Source organism: Festucalex cinctus, chromosome 18 (genome assembly GCF_051991245.1).
Source record: "Festucalex cinctus isolate MCC-2025b chromosome 18, RoL_Fcin_1.0, whole genome shotgun sequence".
In the NCBI taxonomy this organism is placed as follows: domain Eukaryota; kingdom Metazoa; phylum Chordata; class Actinopteri; order Syngnathiformes; family Syngnathidae; genus Festucalex; species Festucalex cinctus.
This window is the reverse complement of record NC_135428.1, coordinates 15,126,087-15,140,051: the sequence shown is the minus strand read 5'-3', so window position 1 is coordinate 15,140,051 and position 13,965 is coordinate 15,126,087. Positions and strand designations below refer to the sequence as shown.

Sequence of the window (13,965 nt, the reverse complement as noted above, 5' to 3'; positions counted from 1 at the left end):
ATTTGATCACCATTAGTTTGCTAGTTTGATCTATCTATCTATCTATCTATCTATCTATCTATCTATTAGGGGTGTCAAAATTAGTGCATTAATGCCACTATTTTTTTTTTTAATATACTTGGAAAGTCTGTACAGAGGGAACTCCAGTCACAAACGCAGCAGACGCGTCCACAGCAAAATTTGGCAGTGATAAAGTTTACAATACTGCATATATTTGTGGAGAATGGGGTCAAATTGTATTTTACAATTGTAAAAATGTGCAGAATTTCACAAGTTAGTTCTTAATATGAAAAGGAAAAATGCATTGAACTGTCACCAATTCCTTACAAATGCAATTATGCCATCTAGTGGCAGAAAATGACCTCAACACAAATCAATATCACTCTCATTTTTTATACAGTACAATACATTTTTTTCAATATTAACTCAATTTTGTGAATTATTATGAAACTATCAATGACTAAAAGATGCAACAATATTTCTATTTAACATTTTTTCCCACTGTTATGTTAACAAGAGTTTGAAAACTTAAAATATTTTATTGTACATTTTATTATACATTTAGAAGAGATATAAAACGTGCAATATATATATATATACATATATATATATATATATATATATATTATATTAAAATTAACTCAAAGCAAGAGATAAATTAATTTCATTTGATTTAAAAAAAAAAAAAAGTACAAAACACTGGAATACCAAAGTACTTCTCGTAACTGCCATCCAATCAGATCACCCAAAAGTTATCGTGACACTACTCACCAGCCTTATCTCAATTTTCGGTTTTGATATTGCATTGGTACAGAATAGTCTTAATAAACAAGTTAAACTTAGCTCCTCCCCAAAATGTGAAAGTTGCGCCATTCCCGATGGAATTAGCTTTTTTTTTTGTTTTGTTTTGGGGGGGTTTCGCTAGCCTACTAATTGAATCTTCATCCCAAGGCGTCACCATTGAGTCAGCGCCCGGCGTGGACGGCGAGGGCGTCATCCTGACCGAGCTGGACAGAACCGTATCGCTGGTGTGTCGCAGCAACCGATCCGAGGATGAGGGATCGGAGCTGGTGTGGCTGAGGAACGGCGCCACGGTGGCTCTCCGCCCGGAAAACCGCAAGGGACAAAGCGGCGTGTGCGTCATGCCGGTCACCCACCAGGACGACGGCGCCACCTTCACCTGCCACCTGGCCGGCAACGCCAGCGTTGAGGCCTCCGTCACGCTCAATGTCACATGTGAGTGCTAACAGCGACTGTCGAACGTGGATCTCTGCCAAGGCCAAATAAGTCTAAATATGTCCTTAACTCATTTGCTCCCATAAACGTATAAATACGTCCTATTTTACATGCATTAAGTGTCCCAAAGACATATATATATATATATATATATATATATATATATATATATATATATATATATATATATATATATATATATATATACACATATATATACATATGTTGTTTTGGTGTTGTTGTTGTTGTTGTTTTTTATGCTCGAGCATACATGAGGCTTTGATGTGGCCTCCCATCTGCTGTTAAAGGATGAAAAATGGTAGTCATTACAAAAACGGCCAGCAGGTGGCAGCAGAGTATACTAGATCAACCAGGCCATGATGAAAACAAGTTGTTTTCCCACAATTCTAACCAGATTTGTGAATAATGAAAGTTAGCTATACAATGTTTCCTCGTTTTCCGCTGGGGTTAGTTTCCAAAAAATACCCGCAACAAATGAAATCCGCGACATAGTTAGCATTATGTTTTACATTTATTATAAATGTTTTAAGGCTTTAAAACCTTCCACCATCGTTTATAAACTTTTCTCATTGAGGCATTTACATTTTGTCATATTTCTCTCTTGTTTAAAGGCACGTCTTCTGTTTTCACTCAGGAAAATGTACTATATAAATACAGGATGTATACACATGAACTCCTTCTCAGTCTACACCTCTGGGCTTCTGTTAATGCGTGGTGGTGATTTTTTCACACAAGTGTGAGTGAGTGAGTAAGTGAGTGAGTGAGTGAGTGAGTGAGTGAGTGAGTGAGTGAGTGAGTGAGTGAGTGAGTGAGTGAGTGAGCGAGTGAAAAAAATCTCACTCAAACATGTAAGCTTGTGTGAGTGAGTGAGTGAGTGAGTGAGTGAGTGAGTGAGTGAGTGAGTGAGTGAGTGAGTGAGTGAGTGAAAAAAATGTAAATCCGTGCGTGCTGTCAAGTTGCCGCGGGAGTGACGTCATGCAGCCGACAAATTCGCCCGGCCCCGTCTGCAGACAGTGAGTGAACACGCCCCCCGCCACCACCCACTCTGCGATTGGCTGGAGGGGTAAACAACTGTCTGTCCACCGAAACGTCCAGCTGTTGACAAAACAAACACAAAATGGCAAAATACAGGCTGGGGGACTGGGTGTTTATGAAAAAATCACCACCTCACATTAACAGAAGTCCAGAGGTGTAGACTGAGAAGGAGTTCATGTGTATGCATCCTGTATTTTTATAGTGCATTTTCCTGAGTGAAAACGGAAGACCGTGCCTTTAAACATTCACAAAGTTCAACTCAACTCAACTCAACTCAACTTTATTTATAAAGCGCTTTAAGAACAGGCGTTGCTGTATACAAAGTGCTGTACATAAACATCAGTTTTGCAGTAAACAAGAACAAAGCAAACATTTTAAAGTACGAATACAGTTTTTTTGTTTGTTTGTTTGTTTTTTACAAGTAAATACATTTACAACCTTCATAATTTTTTTTTAAAATAGGTACATTACTGTAAAAAAAAATGAATGCAAAGTTGCACTTTAAAAAAAATCCACGATACAGCGAAAGAGCGAAAAGTGAACCGCGCTGTAACGAGAGAACACTGTATTCTAATGCTAATTGCTGCAAAACGGGAACAGATAGAAATACACTTTTTTCTGATAAAAGAAGAGACAGACCACAATATTCTGTGGGCCTTGCAAAATCGGTGAAAATCCAGTAAAACAGCCGGGAGCGAAGGGGGTTGCTTCAGTGAAAATTGCTGCAAGTGAATGAGTTTGAAAACTGATTTGTGTAAAAAAAAAACGTTTTACACCAATCCTGTAGGTGGCGGTAGCCTGTGTCACAAACTAATTTAGGGCGGGGGGAAAATATACCTGTTTTAATATTTCCTTTGATGGAAAATCCTTGATCCTTTATTTAGAATATTGTGTTGACCAACTTGACCCCATGAGTGTTGCCTCATCCAATAACGATGATCTGAGAATCTAATCTCGTTTCAAAAGGCCCTTGAAAGACTATTCCAACTTTTGTAAATCTCCAATTCTGCTCCTACAATGAGTTCCTCTGTCTTTCTCATTGCTCTGATTATTGCTTGACTTTCTGAGTGCTGCCACGTCCAAATCATTTGATGAGCTTAGAGTCTTTACAAATTTAAAATTGTGACTCCGCAAGATTACAATTCACATTCTTGCTCTTTAAGAGATTTTCCTCTTAATTCGGAGTATTGGTTGACCTTATTAAGTGCTGGCTCATCCAATTAACTTGGTGAGTGTGGAGTCTGTGGTTATGTAGAAATGGTTGTAAAACACTGTTTCCCAACTTGTATAAATCTATTATTCTTATTCAACACTGAGGTTCTCAATCTTCCTTTTTCTAATTATCGATTGATCTCGTGAATGTTGACACGTCCAGAGAATAGGGTGGCCATTTCCATAAGGTCAAAAAGGACATATTTAAAAAAAATATTAAGTGTTCCCTCGCTATAACGTGGTTCACTTTTCACAGCCTCGCTGTTTCGTGGATTTTTTTTTTTTAGTGCAATTTTGCATGCATTTTTTACAGTAATGTTTTATAAAATTTATGAAGGCTTGAAGTTTGAACATTAAAATGTTTAAATGAGAGAAATGTGAGAAAAAGAAAATGCCTCGATGAGAAAAGTGTATAAACTGTGTGGTGAGGGGTTTAGAGCCTTAAAACATTTATAATAAATATAAAACATAAAGCTATGGCATTTTTGCTAGTGCTGCCTTTTTTTTTTGGCTTGCTAGCCTGTTGTCAAGATGGCGAGGAAATGACGCAGGGTTATTTTCGTTAACTAAAACTAACGAAAAAACTAAAACTAAAATTCAAAAAACAATTTTGTTAACAAATTAAAAGAAAAACGAAAATGCTTTTTAAAAACGAAAACCAAATGAAACTACATTTTATGTCCACAAAACTAACTAAAACTAACTATAACTATAGCAAAAATGTCCTTCGTTTTAGTCTTTGGTAATTAATTTAATGCATGAGCCTTTGGGGATTTTAAATGTGATTTGAGTAGATTTATTTTGATATTAACCGTTAAAAGGTTGTTTGAAAGTGTGTCACACCGATAGAAAATCACCTTAGTGTTTTTTAAATATTGTGCATAAGTAATACATATTTAAAAAAAATAATTAAAAAAAAAAATACGAAACAAAAACTAAACAAAATCGAAGCATTTAATAACAAAAACTAATCAAAACTAACAGAACCACCCTGAAAACTAATTAAAACTAAATTTAAAAAACAATACTCAAAACGAAAGCAAAACTAACTAAAATGAAAAATTCCAAATCTATAATAACCCTGAAATAACATAGTCAGATAGCCGCATGTGGAGCTTTGTTTACATGTATTGAACCAATGATGTACGAGATTTTTAACTGAAGCCACTCTTGGCCAATCACAGACCAGCTGTGGCAAACGTGGGGGGGTCACATCAACGAAACCGCGGCTCAATTTTTATAAAAAGGAGGACAAGCCCGTGTCCTGCTTTGGGTTGCACAGGACGCATCATTAAAAATTAGGACTGTCCTGGCACACACAGGACACAGGACACCTGGCCACCCTACCAGAGAACTTGAAATGACTTGATAGTCTTAGTATTGGCAACACTTGTGGCTTCAATAGACTTTCTCCAACAAAAAATCTCTTTCTGGTCTTAATTGTTCGGACTATTCAACCCTGAGCGCTGTCAAAACAAATCTTGTGAACTCCTCAGATCCGCCCGTCCTGTCGGGATCTGAGGAGGTGTGGGTGGAAGACGACTCGCCGCTGCTCCTGCGCTGCGACGCCTTCGCCAACCCGCCCGTCACCGTGTGGTGGACCCTCAACGGCAGTGCTCTCGACCTCGTCGCGGGGGGCTTCACCGTGACCGACGACGGCTTCGCGAGCCGGCTGTCCGCCAACAAGGCGGAGAAGAGCAAGCACGAGGGCCTCTACCGCTGCACTGCCGACTCGTCTGTCTATGGAATCAAGAGCAAGGACTTCCTGGTCACTGTCACAGGTGAGTCCTTGTCACTGTTTGTTGAGCCTCCATGTTGCTCACTTTGTGGTTGTCCACAGAAAAGACCGTCAAGTTTCCACTGATGCCCATCATAGCTGGCGTGGTTGTGGTGTGCCTCACGGCACTCCTCGCCATTGTTTCGCGCTGGAAAAGAATCGTCAAGGTAACATGTGGTACTTAGTACGCAACAGTGACAAAAGTATTCATTAACGCCCTTTTCTCTCCCAACAGTGCTGCAAGTGAATGGTTGTTGTCAACTTTAGCTTCCTGTCTGCAGCCGGTTAGCTTAGCGCTACGGCTAAGAGAACCAGCTATTGAACCCAACTCATTTTGTAGCTCTCCACGTGACAGCAGCTACGAGCCATATTGACACTGAACGGGAACGGGCCTGAAGCCATTTAGCTTAGCGTGAAAGCTAACCAGCTAATTAAAGACTCCTTTTGTAGCTCTCCACAAGGTTGCCTTTTTTTTTTATTATTGTAATTTGCAACTCAGCGAGACTGACAACAGTCATCTTAACATAAGGCTTGATCTTGGCATTGTATTTGTTTAATGTGCCACCTTAACTGCTTGTACTCTGATTTTTTGCCTTGCCACAAACATGTTTTTTTCTTTCATTTATATGGGCAATCTGGTATTTTACCTAATTGAGAGTAAGATTAATTTTCCAAAGCACATATGATGGATGGATTGGGTGGATGGATTCGTATTACTACATCCAACACAAGAGGATTTTTAGTGTCTTCTTTATGTAATACATCTAAATTTAACCCTGGTTTTTATGCCTGAACTTTAGCGCCTGACTCAATGACAGTGACTCGTTAAAATTGTGTTATACATTTACTTTTAATGAGACAAAAAGCCACACGGCAACGTTCAAGGCCAAGCTCAGTGTCACTTACTCATAAAAATGAAAGATGGTGTCCTTGTAAACAAAAACAAAATCTGGAATCCTCTAACTAGATAAAGAAACAGTACCTCCGTTTGTGTGCATTGGACTAACCCAAATCCAATTAAAAGAAACAGGCATCGCAAAGTGGTAAGACAGCCTGGTTACTATCAATAGTTCTTGCACAACGCATACAACTTATGCAATCATGTACGTTGGTTGCCACTGCACGATGATTAATTTAATCACGTGGTGATTCAACAGAAATTGTATTAAGGCGTATCAAGGCTCATGAGACAGGCTGATGATATCTTTTAAGTTTAACCTTTTGCCACTTTTACATCTAAAAGAACACCCTTTTCAGCAGGACACCAACTTAATTCACAAGGATTCTAGTGACATCTGCAGGTCATTTTACGAACCACAGTTATTAGTTATTAGGTTGTTGTTTTTTTTTGGGGGGGGGGGGGTTGTTTATTCAATTAATGTATACTATTGGTGGTTATGAAATTCAAACATATGAAGAATAAATTTCAAATCAATGATAAATGTGTATTTTTGAACAAATGCGATGTAAGTAGCTAACGCGACAAAAGGGGGTAACGTGAATGACGTCATCCTATGAGTGCGTTTCTTTACATTTAACTCCGTATTACATTTAACGTTGTTATTATTTCTATCAATATCTAGACACAAGAATAATACATTCATTTTTTTAAAGAAAGAAAAATATTTTGTCCTTGTTGGAAACATAGCTGATGAATTATTGGAGGGTGGGGTATGTCGGTGACGTCACATGACAGGGCGTTACCCAGCCTTCCTTGAGCGTCTTCTTCTTCGCCGCCAAATTCAAACAGAGGAGTCTTGTCGTCGAGTCTTGCACAACAAAGTGTTTCTTTCAAGGTAAGGCAAACCTAGCATACACGTCACAAAGGAAAAGCCGTTTTTATTACGTTTTCTTTCGTAATTATCTGGTGAACAACTTTAATCCGTATCGCGTGAAGCTCATGTTGCGCTCAAGGGCGCTGGCCCGGTTTGAAAATCCCTTGTTCCCACAAATCACTTGCTGTCCATTGTTTGTTGTGCGAAAGCTGACGAAGTAACTTATGTGCGGCAAAATTCAATTTGTTTGTTCATTTGTTTCCATATCTTTTGATAAATATTGAGAGTTTATGACTCTTAAAATTGATTAAGAATGCACCAATTTCGCTAAGCGGCAATGAGGTCGAGATTTTAGGTGACATTTATTGCAGAATCCCAAGTTTCAATCTTACATAACGTACTTTTTTTTTTTTCTTTTTTTTTTAAATCTTCTTTTCAAAAGACAGCTATTTTTGGAAAATTTATTGCTAAACAGACAACAAATAATGTTATTTATAATTAACTTTAGTAAAGTACTATGACGTACACAATTGTAAAGTTATGTGAATGAATCAACACTCCATGTTAGTATACATACGCCGTAAAGGAACAAGGACGCTTAAAATTAAAAAAAAAATAGTAATTCGGTGTCCTAGACCTAGAGGTCCTCAGACTGCATGAGGGTGGATGGCTTTCGTGTTTTGTCTTTAATCATTTGGTTGTGTGAAGCATTTTATGTTGCTTATAAGGTATGAAAGTTGTTGTAAAAATAAAGGTTTGATTGAAATACAGTGTTTTACTAAACAACTGTCAGTTGTCATTTTTAAAAGAGAACTTTAACATCCATTCAATTTTTTTCTTTTAATTCTTTTTTTTTTTTCATTGCACATAATCAGGTGTCATGATAATTACCGGTATATCAGTTTGATTAAGATAATAAGCAACGCAGTAATTTAATGTTAAGCTTTGTTAACTTGCATACATGTTGAGAGGCTAAATGCTATATTTGCTTTCGTTAAACAGCACTGAACCATCTCCACGCAGTGTCCAAATGTCATCGTTGGCTCCCGTGATGGACGGAGTGGGAAGAGCCGTGGTAGGTGTGTGGCGGGCCCACACCACCCTGGAGGAGTCGGACGGCGCCGAGAGCTCCCCCGAGGCCCCCGACCGCTTCCGCAAGATGCGCCCCTCGTCCTCCATCGGCTCGCTGCGCAGGTCGCTGCGCAAGCGTCTCCCGCTGCGCTCCGTTCAGGCCAACTCCCTCCCGAAAGGCGCCGGTGGAGGTGAGTGCACCAAGGAGCCCAAGACCAGTGCCGTCCGCAAGCTGACGCGCACCGCTCAGAACTCCATCACCGGGGTGTATCAGGTACATACGCTTGGGACTAAAGAATACTCCAGTCTTCATCTTCATTATTTTTATTGTCTCCAGGGATATTATAGTTTTGGAATTTTCATGTTAGTTAGTTTTTATTTTGTTTTGAGTTTTGTTTTTTAATGTAGTTAGTTTTAATTAGTTTTTAGGGTGGTTCTGTTCATTTTTATTTTATTTCAGTTATTTTTAGTTTTAATCTTAGTTTTTCTTTTTTTCTTTTTTATGTCGATTACTTGTGCTTGTACTTCTGCGTGACGCACTTTTGAACGTCTTTATTCCAGTCAATAATGAAATAAATCTATTTAAAATCACATTTAAAATCACCCCCAAAGGCTCATGTATTAAATTAATTACCAAAGACTATAAACAAAGGCCATTTTCACTATAATTATAGTTAGTTTTGTAAACATAAAAAACTATTTTTTCTAATTGCTGTCGACTGAAGATGACATGAACTGTGCTGAGGAAGTAAGTAACGACCAATCATGGCTCACCTGTTTTCCGGGTTTGGTCAGTAAACTGAGCCATGATTGGTCGTTACCTACTTCATCAGCACAGGTGATGTCATCTTCAGTCGACTGCAAGTGGAAAAATGTATGTTTAAAGGTATTAATTGTACGTGAAAAATAATAGTTATTACATTAATTATAGACAAAATATTAACCTTTTTACTTCTGAAAATGTCTCAATAAGTCAAGTATCCCTTTAAAAAGCATTTTTATTTTATTTCGTTAACAAAATTATTATTATTATTATTATTTATTTATTTATTTATTTATTTATTTATTTATTTATTTTTTAGTGCATTTGTTAGTTTCCGTGAACTAAAATAAGCTTGTCTCTTCCTCAGAGGTTGCAGAGGAACCGGGAGTTCTCTCGCGACCAGTGCTTGGTGGCGACACCGGGTCGCATCTATGAGGAGGAGGAGTCGGCCTCGCCGCTGCCTCGCACCCCCCGCGTCCAAGACGGGACGCGCATCAGGCTCCAGAGGGAGGAGGACCCCGGACGCTGGCGTCCTCGGGGTGAAGCACGGAGGAGGGAGACGGCAGCTGGTTCGCAAAGCGTCGCTGCGAAGCCCCTATGCTTCTCCCAACATACACAAGCAGAGGCTGTGAGTCCGGCGATTGCTTCTCCGCGACACGAAGGACGGTTTGCTTCCTACATTCTGACTTTTGACTGTCTTTTTCGCCACAGGAAGTTTGACCAGGATCTGGAGTCTGTCTCAAGTGGACTCAGCAGGCTTAAACGTCTCTCGAGGGCCTTCGATGAGTTCATCGGAAGAGATGACAAGTAAAGGATTCTTGTGTGGCGCATAGCCATTTAAAGAGGAAGTCAACCCAAACATTTTTTGGAGAGTAATATGTTCTATGCAGCCCCATAAGTCTAAATATGGTATTTTGGTTAATATTGCAATCGTGAAATATGAGTTAAGCAGCAAAAGCCAGCAGGCGGCCATTTTGCCACTTGCTGTCGAGTGAACTTTGACCTCACGGTTGCTCAGGTATCAACCAATCACGGCTCAGCTTCAGAAAACAAGTGAGCTGTGATTGGTTGTTGCCTGAGCCCTGAGCAACTGTGATGTCATCTTCAGTCGACAGCAAGTGGCAAAATGGCCGCCCCCTGAGATGGATAAAAACGGCTGGATTTTGCTTCATAACTTAAGTTACTACCAGGGATAGTTTTGGAATTTTTCATTTTTGTTAGTTATTTCGTTTCGAGTTTTGTTTTTTAAATTGAGTTAGTTTTCATGGTGGTTCTCTTTGTTTTTGTTTGAGTTATTTAAAGCGACACTTTATTTATTTAGCCATTTTTGTCAGTCAAACATTAATATTTTGCCTATAATAAATTGTATATATTCATTATTTTTCACGTACAATTAGTACCTTCTTAAAAACACATTTTGCAACTTGCTGTCGACTGAAAATGACATCACAAGGGCTCAGGTAACCAATCACAGCTCAGCTTGTGAATGTCACATGACCAAACCTAGAAAACAGGTGAGCTGTGATGTGGTTACCTGAGCCCTTGTGATCTCATTTTCAGTCGACAGCAAGTTGGAAAATGTGTTTTTAAAGGTACTATTTGTAGGTGAAACATAATGAAAGTATCAAATTAATTATAGACAAAAAAATAACTTTTTATTCTTATAATGGGCTAAATAAGTGAAGTATCTTTAATAAATGCTTAGTTTTAGTTAGTTTCAGTATTAGTTTTAGTTTCCTTTTTTTTAATGTCTATTACTTGTGCACAATATTTAAAAAACAAAACAAAAAAAAAAAACATGGGAGCGACATCATCTGAAGGTGCTTTTCTATTGGCTGCTGCGAGATGTCGCTTCTGTGTGACAAACTTTCAAATGTCCTTATTCTAGTTAATATAAAAAATCTACTTAAAATATTTAATATGATCCCCAAAGGCTCATGCATTAAATTAATTATCAAAAACTACAACGAAGGACATTTTTTCTAGAACTATAGTTATAGTTAGCTTTGTAAACATAAAATGTAGTTTCAATTGGTTTTCATTTAAAAAAAAAAATATAAATATATATATATATATATATTTATTTTGTTAACAACATTTTTTGAATTTTAGTCTGTTTTTTCGTTAGTTGTAGTTAACTAAAATAACCTTGATTACCACAAATGTCATATTCATCAGAATGAAATGTTTAGACGAGTAAGGTCACATATATTGTTAATTTTTTTGGGGGGGGCGGTTGACTTCCCCTTTAAAGCAATTGTGTCTTTTGTCAGTCATTCATGGTAATCTTAAGAGCTGGGTGGGCAACAGCAGAGAGAAGGGGAACGTTTCTGTGTCGTCCATCGTGACCGTGTTCGTGTCAGTGTGCGTATGAAAGAGAGTGTGTTTATGTGAATGAAACATCTGTGCATATTCGGGAGAGCCGTTGCTCCGTTATCCAGCGAGCCTTCCCATCCAATCAACCCCAGTCGGCGTCTGCCCGCGCATTTCCCTCCCGACCGTGCACATTCTTCCCGCCTAGATTTCAAACTGAGGGGTGGGATAGCCTGGGAAGCCGTGTGTGTTCTAACCAGATAAAATTCCTGGAATGTGACTTTTGCTGGGAGTGCGCGTCACACGTCCTGCTGTGACATTCAAAGTGTGGAGTTACAGCAGTGGGCCCACATAAACATGGAGTGTTTCTTCCCCACCCCCTCCCACAACAGATGCTTTGGCTATTCTCAAATAGCTGAATAAGGGGGAGAAGGTAAATGCATCCGAACGAATGGCAACAACTAAAAGAGGAATGACGAGCATGTGATGGAAATGCATGTTGCCTGGACTGAAAACAAAACACTTTGGTTTTACTAATGTTCTGTACTTAACAGTGGACTCTCTCCTGGTCCATCTAATAACGCTCCAGACTGTCGTCTTGTGCGGATTAGTTACGGCCCACCCTGCCTCACAAAAAATGATATTGAATAGCATTGTTAAAATGTTTAAAACGCTTAAAAAGCTTCAGATCAGTGGTCCTTTAAAAAAAAAAAAAAAAAAAACTTGGCTCTTCAATTCCCACAATCGTAACCCAACATTACAATTCCGTAATGGATATTCAATATTGTTGTAAGTCACTGTAACCTGGCTTGTGCAGTTTGAAAATTAAAACGCAGTGATTGATTTAATCCCTGGTCCATATTGTCAGCTCAACGCACCGGGACAGGATCCCCCTCACCTCACTGGAGCACTAAGTAGAAGAAGAAGGTTGATTTAATGAAAATGTGTACTAGAGATGTAACAACAACGAAGATTTGCATCGTCATGTCACGATATTATACATGTTTTTACAAAAGTCAGGTTGATTTCCATTTGTGCAGTTCTAGCACCCTCTGGTGCATAGTTTTGTTTTGTTTTGTTTTTTTAATATATATATATATATATATATATATGTGTGTATATATATATATGTATATATATATATATATATATACAAAGTACGAAATAAACACCAATCACTGGTTAATAAACAGTAATCAGTGTAAAAAAAAAAAAAAAAGTTTTTGTAATACGCTTTAATGCAAAATTAATGAATCTGATTAATCGATGCAAAAACATATTCAATAGCGACAGCACTATAATCAAGATGAATTGTTGCCTGTATTGCTTCATGTGCATGTGCTTTGATCCTTAACAATCAGTCTAAAATGGCCACTTCAAACCAAAATGGCAGACTTCCTGCATGCTTCTTGATTTGAGGCTTTTTCCTGTCATACAGTAGCTTTGCTCAAAATGTACTATTCGAGGTTCCACTGTACGCCATTTTCACATCTCTTTAACATCCCTTGTGCGTCTCACAGGACCATTGACACAGATATATAATTGGAATATTGATTGTATTTGGATTTATTGTTCCTCTAGGTGCAGCACAACGGAAAAGTCCAGTAGTTTGACAGCCAACACGACGACGACCACGATGACAACGATAGTGATGAGGAGGAAGTTGGACCCCAACGGTAAACTCAGCTGCTCCAACCTGAGTCATCAAGCCTCGCGGATGTCGAAGCGAGTCGGCGGCTGGGTCCATGCCGTCCGCGAAGCAAGCCTTCAATAACCATGTTACATAAATCGAGGTGTCACTTTGTATGATGGTTAATGTATTTAGTAGTGATACTGCAATGTACTTGCCCCCCCAAAAAAACTACGCTACTAGCAGTGTTATTCGTTTGGTTACATGTGTCGCTAGGCTAATTCTCTGTCAACTGTCCTAAATTGTAGTTACCAAAGGTTTATTTGTTTTTGTTATACTTGTCATTGTTTTTCCTCTAGCTGCTACAACCAAATGTTTTAGTTACAATGTTATATAATCTACTTTTTAAAAGGAATAAGACTGAAATTGTATCTATACAAGTAACACTAATATGTCTGCATATGCAATATTATTAATATTTCTCACTTGTTTTTATAGTGTATTGTTTTCCATATGAATGTGCCTTTTTTATACATGGTTTTTTTTTTCTACGCAAGTATATCCCTGGCTTGAGAGAGATGTGGGAACTTGAAATGTGACTTGTGATAATTTTATGTAGTCTACTCATTTTATAATGTGATAAGCAAGACTCATTTGGGTGAAATTGAGCAATTCTGTGTCATTTAAGGCATCCGTATACCACCTTTCAAATGATAGAAAGGTGGGCGGGTGGACTTGGCAAATGTGAATTAAACGGTCACTTAAAGTAACTGTTTGTGTGATTATTATATTGGTCATATTAAATTTGTTATAAGTATGTAGAATGGTAAAGGAATTTGGTTATCTTTTGCAAATATAATGGTATGAGGATTCCCTCTAATGGTATGCAAAAGAATTGACTTCCCAAGTAAGTATTCAACTTTTAAATACATTTGAAATTATTCTCTGGTTCTAAACATTTGAATGCAAGTATATGTAAATTTTAATTTAATCATTTGCAGCTTTGTTTTTTTTCCCCTCTGGAATTGAGGTGCGTAATGTTACAGTGGCTTACATTAATAGTAAATATTTTTTTGGTTAATAAAATTCTCTTGTTTTGATCATCAATTAGACTTATTCCGCAGCTGGGATT

General features: G+C 38.1%; 2 protein-coding genes and 1 long non-coding RNA gene across 3 annotated transcripts in view; 2 read left to right on the top strand and 1 right to left on the bottom strand.

Annotated features, from left to right (window-relative positions):
- tmigd1 (transmembrane and immunoglobulin domain containing 1) overlaps positions 1 to 6,556 on the top strand; it is a 7,327-nt gene extending 771 nt beyond the window's left edge. The window contains exons 4-7 of the mRNA XM_077505549.1: positions 952 to 1,236; positions 5,001 to 5,285; positions 5,345 to 5,448; positions 5,517 to 6,556. Coding sequence (XP_077361675.1) covers positions 952 to 1,236; positions 5,001 to 5,285; positions 5,345 to 5,448; positions 5,517 to 5,528 — 686 coding nt within the window. The 3' untranslated portion in view covers positions 5,529 to 6,556. The remainder of the gene's footprint in view (positions 1 to 951; positions 1,237 to 5,000; positions 5,286 to 5,344; positions 5,449 to 5,516) is intronic.
- On the bottom strand, positions 3,778 to 7,148 carry LOC144006619 (uncharacterized). The gene is made up of 3 exons (XR_013279888.1): positions 6,986 to 7,148; positions 5,328 to 5,429; positions 3,778 to 5,244 (listed from the first exon to the last, which is right to left on the bottom strand). It is a non-coding gene; the product is annotated as an uncharacterized LOC144006619 (long non-coding RNA).
- On the top strand, positions 6,680 to 13,603 carry pimreg (PICALM interacting mitotic regulator). The gene is given in 6 exon segments (XM_077505548.1): positions 6,680 to 7,077; positions 8,059 to 8,401; positions 9,258 to 9,368; positions 9,370 to 9,518; positions 9,602 to 9,697; positions 12,785 to 13,603. Coding segments are annotated over 6 exon segments (999 nt in total). The 5' UTR covers positions 6,680 to 6,970; the 3' UTR covers positions 12,978 to 13,603.
- Positions 13,604 to 13,965: the final 362 nt, after the last annotated feature.